This window comes from Felis catus, chromosome B4 (assembly GCF_018350175.1).
Source record: "Felis catus isolate Fca126 chromosome B4, F.catus_Fca126_mat1.0, whole genome shotgun sequence".
Lineage (NCBI taxonomy): Eukaryota > Metazoa > Chordata > Mammalia > Carnivora > Felidae > Felis > Felis catus.
The window spans coordinates 17,070,895-17,090,344 of record NC_058374.1 but is presented as its reverse complement, the minus strand read 5'-3'; the positions used below and the strand labels follow the sequence as shown (position 1 = coordinate 17,090,344).

Below are 19,450 nucleotides of genomic sequence, written 5' to 3'. Positions count from 1 at the left end.
ATGTGTATGTGTGTGTGTGTGTGTGTGTGTGTGTGTGTGAGGGAGAGAGAGAGACAGAGAGACAGAGAGAGAGAGAAAGAGAGAGACCAGGGGAAGGGTTGAGAGAAAGGCAGAGAGAGAATCCCAAGCAGGCTCTGTGCTGACAGCACAGATGTGGGGCTCGAACACAGAACCGTGAGATCATGACCTGAGTTGAAATCAAGAGTTGGATGCTTAACTGACTGAGCTACCTAGGTGTCCCTACTGCATTTCTATTCACTAATAATAAATAAGCAGAAAGAGAAATTAAGAAAACAGTCCCATTTACAATTACACAAAAATAATAAAATATCTAGGAATAGACTTAACCAAGGAAGTGAAAGACCTATACTCTGAAAATAATAAAACATTGGTGAAAGAAATTGAAGACACAAATAAATGGAAAAACATTCCATGCTCATGAATTAGAGAATAAATATTGTTAAAATGTCTATAATACCCAAAGCAATCTACAGAGGTAATGCAATCCCTATCAAAATACCAACAGCATTTTTCACAGATCTAGAACAAGCAATCCTAAAATGTGTATGGAACCACAAAAGGCCCCAAATAGCCAAAGCAATCTTGAAAACAAAAAACAAAACAGGAGGTATCATAATTCTGGACTTCAAGTTATACTACAAAGCTGTAGTAATCAAAACAGTATGGTACTGGCACAACAATAGACACACAGACCAATGGAACAGAATAGAAAGCCCAGAAATGAACCCATGATTATATGGTCAATTAATCTTTGACAAACGACAAAGAATATACAATGGGGAAAAGACAGTCTCTTCAACAAATGGTATTGGGGAAACTGGACAGCAACATGCAGAAGAAAGAAACTGGACTACTTTCTTACACCATACATAAAGATAAATTCAAAATGGATGAAAGACCTAAATGTGAAATGGGATGCCATCAAAATCCTAGAGGAGAACCCAGGCAGCAATCTCTTTGACCTTGGCCAGAGCAACTTCTTACTAGACACATCGCCAGAGGCAAGGGAAACAAAAGCCAACATGAACTATGAACCTCATCAAGATAAAAAGCTTCTGCACAGCTGAAGAAAACAATCAAGAAAACTAAAACACACCCTACAGAATTAGAGAAGATATTTGTGAGTGAGATATCGGATAAAGGGTTAGTATCCAAAATCTATAAAGTACTTATCAAACTCAACACCCCCAAAACAAACAATCCGATTAAGAAATAGACAGAAGACATGAATAGACATTTTTCCAAAGAAGACATTCAGATGGCTAACAGACACATGAAAAGATGCTCAACATCGCTCATCATCAGGGAAATACAAGCCAAAACCATGATAAGGTAGCACCCTACACCTGTCAGAATGGCTAAAATCAACAACACAAGAAACAACAGATACTGTCAAGGTTGTGGAGAAAGGGGAAATCCCTTCCAATTTTCATGGGAATGAAAACTGGTGCAGCCTCTGTGGAAAACGGTATGGAGGTTCCTCAAAAAGTTAAAATTAGAATTATTCCATGACAAGTAACTGCACTACTGGGTATTATTTACCCAAAGGATACAAAAATACTGATTTGGAGGGACACATGCACCCCAGTGTTTACAGCAGCCTTATCAACAATAGCCAGATTATGGAGAGAACCCAAATGCCCATTGACTGATGAATGGATAAAGATGGGGTGTATATATACACAATGGAACATTACTCAGCGATCAGAAAGAATGAAATCTTGCCATCTGCAATGATGTGAAATCTTGCCATTTGTAAGAGTATACTATGCTAAGCGAAATGAGTCAGAGAAAGACAAATGCCATAAGATTTCACTTATATGTGGAATTTAAGAAACAAAACAGATGAACATAGGGGAAGGAGAAAAAAAAAAAAACAGAGAGGGAAGCAAACCGTAAGAGACTCTTAATTACAGAGAACAAACTCAGGGTTGATGGAGGGAAGTTGGGTAGGGGATGGGCTATTAAGGAGGGCATTTGTGTTGAGCACTGGGTGTTATATGTAAATGATAAATCACTAAATTCTACTCCTAAAACCAATATCACACTATATGTTAACTGACTAGAATTTGAATGAAAATTTGAAAGAAAAAAAAATCCAGATGGCCAACAAGACACATGAAAAGATGCTCCACATCACTCCCATCAGGAAAATGCAAATCAAAACCACAATGAGACATCACCTCACATCTTTCAGAATGACTAAAATCCAAAACACAAGAAATAACAAATGTTGGCAAGGACGTGGAGAAAAAGGAACCCTCGTGTACCATCGGGAAGAATGCAGACTGGTGCAGCCACTGCAGAAAACAGTATGTAGTGTCCTCAGAAAATTAAAAATAGAACTACCATATAAAGCAGCAATCGCACTACTAGGTATTTTCCCAAAGAATGCACAAATACCAATTCAGAAGGTTCTATACACCCCATGTTTATGCAGCATTCTTTACAATAGCCAAACTACGGAAGCAGCCCAAGTGTCCACCAACAGATGAATGGGTAAAGAAGATGTTGTATATATACAACAGAATATTCTTCAGCCACACAAAACGCAACCTTGTCGTTTGTAAGAACGTGGATGGAGCTAGAGAGTAGAATGCTAAGCCAAATGAGTCAGAGAAAGACAAATACTGTATGATTTCACTCACACGTGGAATTAAAGAAACAACACAAACAAAGGAAAAAAGCAAAGACAGAGAGACAAACCAAAACACAGACTCTTAACTGTAGAGAACAAACACATGATTCCTGGGGTGGGGGGGGGGGGGGCAGGGGGAGATGGGGGAATAGGTGAAAGGGATATAGAATACATTTATCTTGATGAGCGATAAGTTATGTATAGTATTGAATCTTTATATGGTACATCTGAAACTAATATAACACTGTATGTTAACTCTACTAGTTTTAAATGAAAAACAACACTTAAAATGAGCATACTGTCTTCCAGGATACCATCAATATCAGCAGAGTCCTAGCTCGGGGCAGCCGTGAGAGAAAATGTCTCATGGCTTCTGAAACAAACACCTAATTGTGCTGACACGAAATGGCACTTGGAAACGGAATTGTGACTTCTCAGATGCAAAAGTGACTGGTTTTTGCCCCAGTTACTTGGGCATTTTAATGAAAATCCACAATGATCCATATCTACCCAGCTTGCCTCTAACTATATTCTATGTTGCAGTCTGATCACCTCCCATTTCTTGGGGGCGATGGAGCCTTCAAGTGGCCTACATCTTGACATTATTTGGAAAGTGGAATCACGGCTCTCCTCCAGTTGCAACGGGAATCGCACTGCTAAAATTTCCCAACCCCTGTTTCCCACCTCAAAATTGTTCTTGGCATAACATGCCTTTCCCTGGCTTGTTTCCTGTGTATGGCAGCCAGGTAACATGATTTAATTACATTTCAACTTTTCACAGAAAAAGAAAATAAACTGCAGAAACCCGCATCTGTCCTTCAAATGGTTGTGCTAACAGGTCCAGGGAAAGTTCAACACTGCATGTATGGCCCCAGACCGCAATCCCTTCTCTCAGAGTTGGGAGGTTTACCCAGATCACGGGCGTTGTCGGTCCCTTGGTAAATTCACATCTCCCTTTTTCTTGTGACTTCCCAAGAGGAAGGGTGTTGGCAGCAGCAACAGCTATTATGCGACATTCCGAGAGCCCTTGGTGTGCAAAACAGGGCCTCCTGGTACAGGTTTTTTAGACGTCATTTCATTTTTAATGCCTTGTCGAGTACAAAGAAATGTGCAAAACAAACATTCTGGCTCCATCCCTGGCATCCCATTTCTTCTCGGAGTTCCAAAAAGCTGGCAGTCACTACTATAACCAGGATGGAGAGCTCACACGACTTTTATTTAAAATTAAATAATAGATCTTTATGGCTACAAGCAAACACCACCAAGGCTCTTGCACCATTGGGCTTTCCATGTCTTCATTCTAGGCAATAGTTTGTGACCCCTCGCCCAGAACTACGTACCAAACAGACAAGCGTTCCTCAGCACTTACGGCAGGTCATAAAAATCTCTCCCTTGGCTCTACGTCCATAATATCATCATCATGGCTGAAACGGACCGAGTCCCAATTTTTGCCTCATCGCCACAAAGACACGACAGCATGTTTGCTTTAAGAGGGCCACCTGAGCTGTCTTACCACAGGCTATGATAAAATCGTGTTTAGAACATACCTGAACAAATTTAGTCATCAAAAAGTGTCACTCTTTTTGGCACAATTTGTTTAGTAGGCACGACTTGGTAGTTACACTCATGAAAAGCATCCTTACCTGACAGGTGGAGAGTATTTGTACTATTCAAAAAACTGAAAATATATTCCGTGAAATAGTCTGGAGACGGCAAGGTTCTTTGCCCCAGACAAACACCTTGGAGGGACAAAGTGATGATCGTCGCTGCCAACCGAGGGAGTGTGTTTTCATCAGCGCCATCCCCGCTCGGTATTCCAGACTTTTTCTGCAGCATTTTGGTGTCCATACACTGAAATCAGAGGCATAGTAAAAAGAAAAAGCTTGCACCTCGAAAGCCATTTTGATTAAAATATCTCTAGGATTTCCCCAAAAGACAAAGAAGAGTTTTTCACCTTAAAGAGGTCTGAGCTGTTTGTAGGAACACGACTATCAACATTCTCTAGTCTCAGACAGAATTCTGTCTGGAAAATGCTTGTTTCTTTTATCTGCCCGGACACTGTATTTTCTAACTCCCACCCTAGTGGTCCTCGGTTACCTAACCTTTCTCACTATTCCCTCAGAGATGTGTCTTCTCCAAAGAGATCTCTTGCTCTTCTTGTTCGCAGGCTTCCAGGTGGTGACTTGTTTTTCTCCAGCTTCAAGTCCAGCCCACAGTGTAAGGACTTTCAAATCTCTACTCCCGACCTTGACTTCACACCGGCCCTGCGGCCTCGTGTCATCACAGAGCACTTCCTTTTTAACGCCTGCCTTTAGTCTCAGGCTCAATGCGTGCTAAGTGATGACCAAAGCTGGCACAGTCTCTGTGTTCTTTGAACTCCCATAGGACATGGGATCTTTTCCATGGGTACACTGAGTGGTCTTCAATTAAATTATGAGCATCTGAAAGGCTAGACTGTAGCCTTATGTGCCGCTAGTACGCCCATTCATAAAAATCTCTCCCTTGGCTTTACATCCATAATATCATCATCATGGCTGAAACGGACCGAGTCCCTATTTTTGCCTCGTCGCCACACCAACATTTACTGAGTACCTACTGTGTGCCAGACGCCATGCTAGGTCCATGACACTATGTTCTCTTTTCATTGTCCCCGAGCTCTGTGCACAGGATACCCTTTTCCCAGACCACCTGGCCAGTGACAGGTAGAGTCCCAATGCGCACTCAGATCTGACTCCATAGCCTATGCTCTTAAATACCCTTCCTTTTGTGTAGAGAAATAAACGGAAATCCAAGCTGCTGATGGGCCTTTCCTATCATCAAAGTGAGTTCCGTAGCATCGTGCTTGGGACAGACAGATTAGGTTTTAAAATTATCTCTGCTGTTTGTAACTGAGCAACCTTGGGCCAAATGATTAACTTTGCTCACTCTCATATTCTTATCAGTAAAAAGGGACAATGCTGCCTACCACAAAGGTTATTAAGATTAGATCATGCGTGTAAAATACTTAATATGGTAGCTGGTGCACGGAACACGGTCAGCGAATCTTAGCTACTATTCTTGTTGGTCCCAGTGTCCAGTGGTGCACCTGATAGACAGGAGGCTGGAGAAGGTAGCAAGAGCCATCACGAAAACTTTTCCCTGAAGGCTCCAGAGGAGCCACTAATGCTATAAACAAAAGAACAATACAATATGGTATGTTCTAGGAATATCACTCTGGTGGCAAAGTAGTGAAGACATTGCCAGGGATAGAAACTAAGGGCTGAATGTCTAGTTCGGGAGTTATTTATTAGTCCAAGATACTTCTCGACCTAAGAGGGTAGCACCAGAGACGGAAAGAAATGGACGTATTTGAGGCACATTACAAAGGACTTGTAGGAAAATGTGAAGGAGGCCAAAGAGTTAAAAATGGCTCAGGTGTCTGGGTTTGTCAACTGTATAATGGTGATACCAACCCATTATTCCTCCACGTAAGAGTCAGGGCTAGCAGAGAAGTCTGTAGAGATCCCTGCTTATCTCCCATGGAAACAGCAAACAGTGGGGGGAAAAAACAGGGAGAGGTGGGAGCAAGAGACTGAGCCAAGAAGATAAAATAGTAGTTGGATAAATGAGAATGAAGGAATAGAGGGATGTTTATACTCTGGGCCATCAGGGAGGGTGGCTACGTTAGCCACCCTACGGGGTAAAGCTGTTTCTTGGTGAGCTGGTTAAGGCCCTCCTGGAGTGGCTGTTAGTGGCTTCACCTGCAGAGGCTGAGTCCTGTGCAGACCAAGACCTGGAACTGCTGGTAATGGCGGGCCTGGTCTGCCAGCACCGTCTGTGGCCTCACGCTCTCTAGTCGGAGAGCGCGGCATCCTCCGGTGAGATGCCCACAGGCCTCCTGTACAAGTCTGGATCGAGTGACTAAGGATTGCTAAGGGAATTCCAGCCCAAGCGAACAAAGGACCCTTCCCAGGAACTGGAGACAGTGCTCTCCTCCAGAAGATAACCGTCCGAGGCCCAGCAAGGGTTACGAGCTCTTAATTCTTCTTGACTGAAGAGGCAGAAAAAGTACGTCTACACATAATCTTGAATTATTTTATTCTGTTCTTGGAATGTTGGCTCTCACATACGCTTGGAGGCCCAGGTATTTGCGGCCTGTGTTGGATAACCAGGAATCTGCGTCGAATCTATACACACCGTCTGCTTCGAAGTGGCTGACCTGAACCGATCTTGTATCATATGGATGTTGCACTGAAGAAACTGTGTGTGGGCGTACTTCCTTATTGAAGCAGAAACCGAGTTCTAGAAAGGAACCCGTTTTCTCAGTTGGAAGTGGACACAAAAATATGGCCCTATTTGGAGAGTCATGAGATGCGAGTTACCAAAATGATGCCCACAAAGACCTCAGGAAACAGTGTTTCCATCCGTGTGCCAATCGCAAGAGAAATTAAACGTTTTTGCAGCAAGTTGGAGGATATGTCGGCTCGTCGTTGAACCACAGCATGAATGCACAGACACCTTTGGGCTCCTGGAAGCCAGAATTGAGGCCAAAAACCAAATACGTGCATATACATCACTACGGACTGAATGACTGCATTCCCCCAAATTTCAAATGTTGAAATCCTGCCACTTACTGTGATAGTGTTAGGAGGCGGGGCCTTTGGGAGGTGATTGGGCCATGAGGGTGAAGTCCTCAGGAATGGGATTAGTGCCCTGAGGAGAGAGACCTCAGAGAGCTCCCCTGCCCCTTCTGCCCTCTGAGGACGCAGTGAGGGGATGGTCTCTGAGGAATCAGGATGGGGGCTTTCACCAGATATCAAATCTGCCCAGTACTTTGATCTCGGACTTCCAGGCTCCGGAACCATGAGAAATAAATTTCTGTTGTGTAGAAGCCACTCAGTCTGTGGTATTTTTGTTACAGCAGCTCAAAGACACACGTCAATGAAAAATTCAAGAGAGAAAAATAAAACAGGTTTCACGGCACTCTTCAAAAGGCACTGGTGACTGTTCAATCGATTCTTTAAGAAAATGTGGCTTTAACATTTTTCCTACGTCCGGAGCGCTTTATCTGCTCAAACTCCCCACCGCCAGGCAGAAAGCATAAAGGTAAGTGAAAGGCCAGCTGTTGCTGGAACAGTAACGAAGGCCGGAAGGGACCAGGTGCCTGGTTCCTCACAGTGGGGGCCACGAGGAAAGCAAAGCCCTTCGAGAGACCCCTGAACATGTGCGGCACAAATCAAAAGCCACAGAAGAGCTATTGTCTGTGCTGACTGTCGTGAAGAATGCTTTCTGCAAGCTGCTTCTTCGGTGAAGCAACGAATGATAAGTTCACCTCTCTCACACCGGTTCTGTCCTCTTTTTCCCTGGCCGGAAGGCGAGGCAAAGAGCATCGCGTCCTCCCCACCGCGGGTCAGTTCTCGGAGATCGATCGGAAGCCATGAATCACTCACTTTCACGTTCAGGAAAAGAGAGTTGTCCTGTCACCTGGCTTTCCTGCCCACCCAACCACCCACCTGCCTTCTGGCTGGAACTCCTTTTACAATCATTAGTCATCGCCCTTCCCCCTTTTATACTCAGAATTTCAAATGATGTCACTTAACATCCCATCACTAAAACCCACAAATACCTCTCTTAGACGTCCTTGACTGTCGTGGGGATAGACAAGTGACAGAAAACAGGGCTCCAAGTCTGTCTCTTAGCAGCACCGCCAGGTGCCCTTCTTACCTGACTTCGAGAGGTGTCAAAGTACTGCCTGGTGAACGCCAAGATATCTTCCGTCTCATTCTGTGAAAGGAAATAGGGGTCTTCATCCTGCCTGAGGCTGAGGAGGCTGTGCAGGTAAAATTTATACTCTTTATTACTCATGTTGAGCTTAGAAGAACAGATCTCTTCCTGATGAATAATGTAAAAGAGGAGGAGAAGAGACACTCTCTGAACCACTTCTTCTCTGAGCTGATCCTCAAAATCCCCTCCAGCTATTAGCAACAGGGCATCTGGTTCAAAGCACTGTGCCAAAAACAAAACATAAAACAACAAAAGTAGAAACAAAGTTTAGCAAAGAGTCCTAGAACACTAACGACCGCCAGATCTCCAGTGTTCATTATTGTACGAAGGGGGGAATACGGGTAGGTCTAACAGCCAGCTTCAAATAAGGTAGTCGTGGCTGGACTTCTACACATTGATGTTGCCCTCCCGGGGAGCCCCTATTCCCTGAGAGTAATCTCTCTCTCTCCAGATGCCCATCTGCTGCCTTGAGTAAAACCCGTTGGCTCTTTGGCATTTAAGGTAATGACCCCATTGCATTTAGAATGAAATCTAAGCTCCATACAATTTTCTCTTTGGTCTGGCTCTTGCCCGCCTATCTCTCTTGTCTTACCTTAGCCTTTCTCCACATCGCTCACTAACCTTCCGCCCCTGTGATTTTTCATCAGTTCCCCCAAGCTCTTTCCACCATCTCTCGGGTCTCCTTCCCCCTCAATTCTCCGATCTCAGCTGAAAGAGATACCCCGTTGAGGATCCACACCCTACCCAAAGTAGAAAGCCCCGACCCCCCCGTCCCACGTTCTCCAGCACAGCACTGTTCGATGGAAACACAACCCTCGCCACAGAGGCGAGTCACACATCACTTTAAATTTTCTAGTGGCCACATTTGAAAAAGCGAAATTAATTTTAATAATACATTTAGTAATGTGTCTTACTGAAACCTAGATATGCAGGATATGATCACTTCAACTTGTAATCACAATTTTAAGAAGTTATTTGTGAGCCATTTGACATTCTTTTCGTCATGCCAAGTCTTCAAACTCTGGTGCGTACTTTACACTTACCAGCACGTGTCGATTCAGACGAGCCACGTTATCAAGTGGCCCATGGTCACACGTGGCTGGTGGCAGCTCTAACATATATCACGTTTATTTTCTCCATAGCACTAGTGTTCTAAACTTGCTTTCTCCCCGTGTTTATTTTCTCTCTTCCTTCGAGAACGAGTGGTCCATTAAGGCCGGGTTCTGTCCGTGCACGGTTCTATCCTCAGCATCCGCACAATGCCTGGCACTTACAAGGCGCGGAATGGAACGAACGAACGCCACCTGCCTCACCTTTATCCTACCTAAGAGGACGGCTAAAAAATATTTCCACGACGCTTTACTTGCTTCACACCCACAGCAAGACGTCTGGCTCATCTAATCTGGGAAGTCTGCATGGCAGAAGGTGTTTCGGGTAACGTAACGGGACGATGAGAAAAAGATACACACAGGGCTATGGAAGGGAAGCCCTCCCCACAAGACAGGAGCTGCCTTCCTTCAGAGACAGTGGGGAGCTCCTGACAACTCTCCCAGGATCCCAGAGGCACAGCCACAGAATGAAGGCATGGAGGGATGCCTGTCCTGAGCCCCAGAAGGACTCTTCCCAATGTGGGACAATGTGCCATGGTATCTTTTTATCTATTCTTTGAGGTGGAAATTTCAGGTGTCCTAATTCCATGTATGCTGTGTGTCCCACCAGATAACATCTGGGACATACCGTCTGAGTCAGGAAGAAACATGTCATCTGTCTCCAAAGCAAAGCATTAATCACATTCTTCACAAGCCATACAGGTTCTGTTCTCTTCCCAACTCAACTGCAATGGGGTAAGAGTTCGGCAAAAAGAGAGACATTGGCTTCCCATCAAGTTCACTCAATGTGACTATTAAGCTCCACCACTGAAACCACCCCAGCACATTTCTCTTTCTTGAGTAGCAGACGAGAAAAGTCCATGGGTTGGTAGCTATTGGCGGGGCTGACACCAAGACTCAAGGAGGTTAGTCAACTGAAACATAGTGTCATCAAGCCTCTCTTTGTAACATACCGCCTCCTGAAACCGAACTATTGATAGCATTAGCTAGCCTTTACTGGAAACCAGGTGCCCAGGATTGTGCTAAACACCTTATGTGTTTGGGCATTCCTCAATCTAATCGCTTCTGGAAAAAGTCAGATAATGAGTTTTTTGATGGTAAGAACATGATTCCAAAATTTTAAATAGAAAACAAAATGGCCCCAGCCTATTTGATAAGTCACCAACTATTTTTTGCAATGATGTAAGGAATTAGAGTACCAATTCCTCAATTATTTGGTGCCTCGTGAATTAAACAGTGGGTACATTTGTGTGCACAGGATCCAGCATGAGGTATGTCCTCCTTCTACAAGGAAGGTATACCTATAGCATATGTGAAAACCAAGTCTACAAAAGGGTAGATAATGTACCTAAAATCACAAAGCTAATAGTGGTTGCCCAATCTTAATTCCCACTATGCCAATGATTCACTTTATTTGCTTATCTCTTTGCTTTGGGCCATGAAGAATTTGAGCTGTAGACCCACCTATGTACTGAAAGTACAACCCCTTCAACCAGTAATTTTCTCTCCCTCCTGTTTGATAGAAAAAGAGGTCAATGGGGAGGCCAAGTAATTGATAAGGCTCTAATATAAATCAATGAGAGAACATAGTACCACTTGAAGATTGAATGAGTTCCTGTTGACAGACTTTCAAATGCCATTTAGGCTGTTTGATGAGGTTGATGAGGCAAAAGGGTATCAGTGACACGAGAAATGGGACCTCCGTGAAGCCACCAGACCAGATACATGTGGCCGGAGCTTGGTTGATAGCACAGAGCAGAGTATATGGCTACACTTCACCCATCTGATGTGCCTCACACTCCTGTCCATTTGTGGTTCCTCTTCAATGTACCTTTCTAGGATTGGAATAGGAGGGATGTGTCCTGGGGCAGCAGAGGAGAGGGTAAGATCTGAAATCATACCAATGTTCACTCCAGAAGTGTTTTCTAAAAAGCATATAACATGGAAGGTCAATTGCTTTTGACTGAAAATGTTTTAAATACCTGTGGAGCATCTCCTTTTGTCTGACTAGAGATTTCAGTCATCTTGAATGAACAGAAGTTGCCCAAACCTTGCTTTAAGTTTCTGAGACCTGCTGGAATAAAGCTCAATTGCGAATCAAATGACCATGAATTGAAAACCTTCTGCCCTTTTATGATATTTGATTCTTCTTTTAAACGTGTATTTATTTTTGAGAGCACACAAGTGGGGGAGGAGCAGAGAGAGAAAGGGATAGAGGACCTGAAGCGGGCTCCGTGCTAACAGCAGCGAGCCTGATGTGGGGCTTGAACTCACAAACCATGAGATCATGACCTGAGCTGAAGTCGGTTGCTCAACCGCCTGAGTCACTAAGGTGCCCCCGAGACATCTGATTCTTAAAGGAGTTACCTTTGTACGGAAGACAGTGGCTTGAGGAAAGAACACTAGGGAACACCAGAAAATCGAACAGACATTGACATGACAAAAAGCACCATGGGGGTTGATGGTGGACTGGACTTTCCGGTTCATCATCACAAGATTTGTTTCAGTTGTTAGAGCCGTTAGCAGAGGCTGGGTTGTTTTGGGGGGAGGGCGTTTAGTCCAATTTTGCAAATACTTACACCTCATAGGCATCAAGACCCATCCAAAGCACTGACCCTGGTGAAGTGATTCTTTGTTAAAGAAGAATGGACTCATTCAGGAATAATCCGTCGATTTTCCTTTTAATCTTGTCATGTGGGGGCCTAAGTTTTTTGGGGAGAAAAGCACAGATTCTGGATTCCAATAGCCAAATCAGATCACCTCCCCCAGCTGCTGCATTCAGCTTTGTTCATTGCTTATGCGAGGAGAGAGTCTCGGTAACAAAAAGCAACAGGAAATCTTTCCTCTATGTTAATAGGAGTTGTCAGACTTGATAAACTTTAAAATTTTTAGATCCAAAGATGCTTAAAGTTGATTTGGGGTTCTGGATAAGCCCACTGGCTTTTACAAGGTCTTCTGGGGGAGAGGGTTGTCTTAGAACTGATCATAAAAAGGAAATTATATTTCTTCCTTTTCCTGCCAAAGAGTTGGAGGGGTGTTTGCTGATGGCAGGCACTGGGCTTTTTGTGGACCCATGACCAGATTTTGCGGCATTTCTGACCGACAAAGAGGTAAGTCTTACTGAGAAGGGCTAAGAAACCTGTTAGATCAACAAGTTAAGATAAAGCTCGATGCTGTCCACTCTTCAACGCACGGCAGGTTAAGACAAACGCGGGAGGGAGGTTGAATTAAATGCAGGACCTTAAAGCAGTGGTTCTCTACCTTGAATGTGTCTGAGAATCTCCTGGAGGTCTTGAATAAACACCCCAAGCCCTGAACAGTTGGGGGAGGGGTGGGGGGGAGGGGACAGGAGGGGGTGCTGAGGAGGATCTTACTTCCCAGAAGCGCTGCGTTGGACATGTCCAGAACATACAGGAAATGTGAGGGCACAGAGAGAGCTGGTGCTCTCGTGTCCCAGCTAGCTCACACATGGCCCTGCAGTCCTCACAGAGAGCTCTCCGGGGAGAGGACCGGCACTTTGGTCTTACAGATGAGAAAGCCGAGGTTCAGCATGACCTAACAGCTGGAAAGTGCCAGAACAAGGATTTGGGCCCAGGGCTGGCTGACTCCAGACACCAGGTTCTTATCCCTTCACCGCCTCTGGAACTCATGTAGGGTTATGGTTCTCATCATTACTGAAGTGGAATTTGTTCTCTTAGAGTTACTTAATCCCTCATTAAATTCATTAAAACTGCAGTCTAGCCCTTCTCATTGAAAAAAAGAAACCAGGCCACGATCAGGCAAGACTGTCCATTTTCAAAGGCTGAAGTTTGAATGGATTTAAGTGCACGGCACTTTCAGATAGTTCAGATTGATTTACACACACACACACACACACACACACACACACACACACACACCCATTCAGTTTTTACCTAAGCCTGAAATAAAATGGAAACTTTTCGTCTCCCCCCCACAAATTTAAGACACTCACTTCCCTCTTTTTTTCAGACATTTAGGGATATGAGCTTGCCCTCTTTTTACCACAGAATTTCTCATCTAAACCCTGCCTCTAACTGGACGAAGTTCCTAAAAAGACACAAAAGATCCAACAACAAGCTAAGCCCTGTGGCTTGTGCCAGAAGGCAGATGCTTGTGAAATCAATAGGACACTGTTTCTCCCCGGCTTTTTATGAATGACGTGGAGAGATTTCATGGAATCCTTGCCTATGGGTGATTCAGGTGAATTGTAGCCCTCTGAGCAAGTAAAGCTGAAATTTGCACTTATTTTTTTTTAAGGTTTATTATTTATTTTGAAAGGGGGGCCAGAGAGAGAGAGGAGAGAGAGTATCCCAAGCAGGCTCAGCACTGCCAGCACAGAGCCCGAGGCGGGGCTCAAACGCGTGAACCGTGAGATCATGACCTGAACCGAAATCAAGAGTCAGACACTTAACTGACTGAGCCACCCAGGCCACCCCATGACTTTTTTTTTTTTACCTCAGTCTTTTACACAAAGAAATAGCAGCAGCAAGAGGGTGAAGCTATTAAAGACTGTGTTTCACTTCATAGGAATAAAAATAGCTGAAACGGAAGCGAAATTGGCCAAAGTCTCGATAATGTCACAGAAAACAAAAAGTGCAAAACAGTGTCTCCCTCTGAAAAGCAAAACAAAACAAAACATAGAACAATTTTGCATGTTTACATTCCCCCTAGCTTGACTAATATTCAAACAGCCTTAATAAGGCACTTTATGTCATTAGAGGAGAACATTTCCCCACAGCACATTCTCAGAGGACATTAATAAGACGTGACTCCTACTTATTTCCATGGGGAAGTCTTATGTTGCTATATATATAAATTAATGTCATCACAGATGAGTTGCCTATTATAACACATGTTTGCTCTGGGGACCCTTGGGAATTTCACTAATTATTGAATTATTCACTGTTTGCACAGAGCAGAGACCAATTCTATTAGCAGACCCTTCTGTCATGAAAGAAAGAAAAACCAAAAAAACAAAAAAATAAAAAACCAAAAAACGCAAAAAACAAAAACACTTGGCGGCCAGGAAATGTTTTCCCTAAAACTAAGCACGATTGAGAAAGTCTGCCAAAATTTTTTTGCTGGAGGCAGTTACTAGATTTATTCATTTATTTATTCATTCATTCATTCATTCACTCATTCACTCATGTCTTCATTTATTTATTTGTAGGTTCATTCTGGAAAAAAAAAAAATCTCACCAGTCAGGAAAGGGATGGTGAAGAGTGTTTTTGTCTATTTTTGGGTATAATTAAGACATGGGCTCCTACCTCTGGTGAGGCTCCTGTCAATTCCCCTACCCTGACAGAGACATTCTGATTCTACCTTAAATGCTGAATTTACATTAATGTGGATGTTACATTCATGTGACCTGCAGCGAATTTTTTTTTAATTCCATCCCAGGCAAGTTAATTCAACCTCATCTATGGAGGAAGAAGTCTCCACATAGTATTTGGTGAGAGCTGCCCAGACAATGCTGAGGTGCAGCCAGGGCGTAAGAGTCGCCTGGCAAACCGGGGGTAGGCTGTGGGCCCAGGCCGCAGGAGCCACAGACCTCATTTTAGCCCGGATACCTCATTTTTAAGAGGGTGATTACCCAATTCATTAACTGCCCACCATGCAAAATACTAGAAAACACCAATCAACAATCAGGCTAAAGTACTTAAAAATCCGACATTAAGGGTGCTTGGGTGGCACAGTTGGTTGAGCATCTGACTCTTGACTATGGCTCGGGTCATAACCCTACGGTGGTGGGATTGAGTCCCCAGACGGACTCAGTGTGGAGCGGGGAGCCTGCTTGGGATTCTCTCCCCCGCCCCCATCTCCCTACGCCCCTCCCCTGCTCATACATATGCATGCTTTCTCTCTTAAAATAAATCAGTAAACTTAAAAAATTCAACATTAGACAAATATAATAGTACTATCATTGTGCCATCAAAAACAAATCGTATCTAACCAGTGACGCACAAGTTCACGGCAACCACAAAAGAAAAGGGGGGGGGGGGTGGGGAGATTAGTGAATCAGAAAGAAGAAAGAACTGAAAGTTCATGCTCGTGGGGCACCTGGGTGGCTCTGTCGGTCAAGTGTCCAACTCTTGATTTTGGCTCAGGTCATGATCCTAGGGTTGTGGGATCAAGCCCCACACTGGGCTCCGCACTAAGCATGGAGCCTGCTTAAGATTCTTCCTTGCTCTCTTTCCCTCTCTCTCTCTCTCTCCCCTCCTCGGGCACCCCCCCCCCCCCAGTTTGTGCATGCATGGACTCTTTCTCTCTCTTAAAAATAAAAAGTTCACACTTACAGGGGCGCTTGGGTGGCTCAGTCAGTGAAGTGGCCGACTTCGGCTCAGGTCACGATCTCGCGGTCCGTGAGTTCGAGCCCCGTGTCGGGCTCTGTGCAGACAGCTCAGAGCCTGGAGCCTGTTTCAGACTCTGTGTCTCCCTCTCTCTGACCCTCCCCCGTTCATGCACTGTCTCTCTCTGTCTCAAAAATAAATAAACGTTAAGAAAATTAAAAAAAAAAGTTCACCCTTATAACTAAATACCTCTGAACATGCACAAGGGTCGTAGAAAGGCTTCTACAAACATTACCATATTACTACAACAAGATCCTCCCTGTTTTCAAGTACTATTTGTAGAACGCTAAATGACTTTCCGTACCCTAAATATGGGAGACATGATATCACAAGGCACAGCCCACTTGGGTACTGCGTTTGAGTTTGCCTTACTGAAGCAAACGGCTAGAGAAGCCACTGCTCTTTCTTGAACGTTCCCTGGTACCTGATCCCATTCTGTTACACTAACCAGATGGCAATCTCCTTGCATTCCGTTTGTCCTCCGTGGGCAGCCAGTTTTCTCCATCAGTGTTTTGAGGAGGCTTCCAGAATGGTTCAGGGGTGGGGGATCGCCAGCAGAGAGAGCTCGTAGCACTTCCGTCAGGTGGCCTGGACTCCAAGTGCTGCCGCTGTCCTGGGTTGAGGGTCTTTCTGTCTCAGTAGAGGGAACAAGGCTGAGGAGAAGGAACAATGGCACCCAAAATACCGGAAGCTTTGTCCAGAAGCACATTTCCACTCTTCCTTTACCTCAAGTCAGTGTCTAAGGGAGTTGGGTGGCTTGCCGTTCACGGTGTAAACTTGTAATGGGAGGAATTTCTGTGGTAAAGGGGGAAAATAAAGGCCTTAATTACCGTGGCTGCAACGTGTTTGAAAGGATTCATTAATTGGGTGGCTAAGCTGATTTGCAGTGGCAAGCTGTTTCTGAACAGTAGGGGGTCTGTAGGTCATTTATAACTGCGAACAGCAGGAAACTATCATGGCTGGAGACTTTTGAACTGTAGAACATCCAAGGAGTTTGTCACACTGCCTCCTTCTAAAATAAAAAGAGTAAAAAAGTCAGGAAGGGTAAGTTTCTCTGTTTATCTTGCACAGGGTACAAGTCATAGGAACCAGACAGGAAATACCCTCATTTTATCCCATCCTAATGTAGAACTCTGTGAGGTGTGGTTCTCATCACTCAAGTAAACAAATAAAAATAAAGAGAAAATCAATTTCTTTTTATTATTACTATTTTTTAAGTTTTTTAAATGTTTACCTTTGAGAGACAGAGAGAGACAGAGCGTGAACTAGGAAGGGACAGAGAGAGAGAGGGAGACAGAATCTGAAGCAGGCTCCAGGCTCTGAGCTGTCAGCACAGAGCCCGACCGGGGTTTGAACCCACGAACCGTAAGATCATGACCTGAGCGGAAGGCGGATGCTTCACCGACTGAGCCACCCAGGTGTGCCTGAGAAAATGAATTTCAACAAATTACGTACATCATGCTGAGTGAGAAGGTTTGAGATAAGAAGGATACTATGGAAGAAAACTGTCACGTCCAGAAAACACTGGTCATTTTCCCGTTTTTAATTTATTAAAAGTACGAGCTAGCAGAAAAACAGGAGTGTTTCAAGACCACAAGAGCCACAATAAATCCACAGACTCAGTGGTCACTAAAGGCATAAAGGACAATGTTAGAGCCAATCAGCTTTCTGAAAAAAAAAAAATTAATGTCTTCAATCTGTTGCTTAAGGAACACAAATTGTTAACAGCATCTCATGTCAGATCTTGGCCCAGAAATGACCTAATAATGACTGTGGGGTAGTAACAAAGATACTGGGATTACTTCCACGATTTAAAAAAAAAAAGAGAGAGAGAGTTTAAGATTCTTATGTTAGCATTAAAAAACGACAGAAGATGCTACAAACATTTCTAAACGCAGTGCTTACCGTTAGGAGAAAGATAAATGGCTATTTCTCTGGAGCTCTGTGGCCTTCTAAATCTCGGAGAGTATTTTGTGATTACAAAGTCCTCTGGTTTTAAAATTCCTTGACTGTGCATTGGAAGCAGGAGAGGATTATTTCAACCCAGAGACGTTTTCGGTTGCTGTGGAGAAAACTGCTCCGGGGATACCAATGAAGGCGGGTAAAAGAGAGAACTTTCTGTCTGGCAGATTTTCAGGAAAATCAAATAAAAGTTGGCTAATGAACCTAACGTTTTAGATCAATATTTACCAGTTCTCTTAGAAGTCTGAGAAAAACCTAGAATTTCTTACAGTCACGTGCCTTTGAAGAGACAGATCCAGGTCAAAGGATTCCACCTTGCAGGACGGAAAGTCTTTAGTGTTAGGTCGAGATTTCTTTTTTCTTTTCAGTTGCTTCTCTGTTTTATCAACCCTCAAACCAAAGATTTATTGAAAAAGTAAGCTCTTTAAAGCCTTAATTTTATCAGGTGCAGAGGTTTCAAAGGTTGAAGGCATTCGAAAATCTGTAAAAAGCTGTCTTTAAACAGGAGGAAAAGTCTTTATTGGAGGCATAAAGTTCTTACCCGGGAAGTAAGTGGATGGGAGTGGGGAACTTTAATTAGCGTGTATATTCTGACCCCAGAGTCTGTGATACAAGCGCCCCGTGAAACAGGCTCTCAGCAAATTCTTCCGAAGGAGTGACTGAGAGAACAAAGTGGCAAATTGTATACGAGGTAAGAAGTTACAACCCACGATTTCAAAATGCACAGAGTGCATGTAAATGGTACGTGAAAAACAAAGAGGATGAAGGGAAGGGACGGAGTTCCGAGTTCGGGCCCTGGGGTAGGAGTGGGGAGGGGAGGGGGCTTCTGGAAGGAGGCGGAGGAAACGAAAAGAGAAAGCAGTTGGGAGCATTAGCTCCTCCGTCACTAACTGGGTATGAAAACTGGCAGCAGCAGGGTGAGGCCATCCTAAGAGAACGCTGCTAATACTCACAGAAACGTGGAAGGCAAATGCTCCCAGAAATGCCCGGCGTCTCTTTAATTGCACATCACGGAGCCCTTGGATTTGCCTAAACTGCCAAGAGCAGAGACCTGGCCTGTTTCTCCTGAGCTCTCTGGTGAGATGGGCTGCAGTTAGTGTCCAGAATCATCAGGCCAGCAGAGGCGAGAGGAGCTGGTCAGGACCCGCCCCCAGTTGTGACCCCAGTCGGGGCGGAGAAGGGCCTGGGCTCAGGACAGAGGGACGTGGCCAGAGCCCCCTCCATCTCCACAGGGGAGACCATCTCAGCCCCGGGGGTCTCGGGGGTCGTCTGGGAGGTAACTGGAGCAAAGTAGTCCAAAACCTACTGAGCACAGTATCACGTCCTCCCATCGCGTGCTTTCAGTCCCTCGGCTTGACCTTGTTTCCGGGATTAAGCCCTGGCTTCCCGGCCCCGCCCCAAACGAGCAGGTGCCGCATCCGTCTTCCCTGCCCAGGTCTCACTGCATAAACTGCTGGGTTGCAGCGGAACCGGATCCTGATTCGCTCTAACCGCTGGTGCCAGGACAGTGCCCCCCTTCTGAGACTTGGGGAGCTTTTTCCCGATTCCCCTATGCCGGTGTCCACCCCAGAAGTCCTATTTCCCA

The 19,450-nt window shown here is 44.5% G+C and overlaps 1 protein-coding gene across 6 annotated transcripts in view; it reads right to left on the bottom strand.

The window, feature by feature from the left end:
* The window catches only part of SLC39A12 (solute carrier family 39 member 12), an 87,587-nt gene extending 68,363 nt beyond the window's left edge, over positions 1 to 19,224 (bottom strand). The window contains exons 1-5 of one of the 6 annotated variants that reach the window (XM_045060967.1): positions 17,809 to 19,218; positions 16,630 to 16,698; positions 16,352 to 16,533; positions 8,363 to 8,644; positions 4,303 to 4,510 (exon numbers count right to left, since the gene is read on the bottom strand). In XM_045060967.1, the coding sequence (XP_044916902.1) occupies positions 4,303 to 4,510; positions 8,363 to 8,644; positions 16,352 to 16,408 (547 nt within the window). In that variant the 5' untranslated portion in view covers positions 16,409 to 16,533; positions 16,630 to 16,698; positions 17,809 to 19,218. Of the gene's footprint in view, positions 1 to 4,302; positions 4,511 to 8,362; positions 8,645 to 16,351; positions 16,699 to 17,808 lie in introns of all 6 variants that reach the window. The other 5 variants (XM_019834004.3, XM_003988133.6, XM_019834005.3 and 2 more) reach the window with 5 other exon arrangements.
* Positions 19,225 to 19,450: the final 226 nt, after the last annotated feature.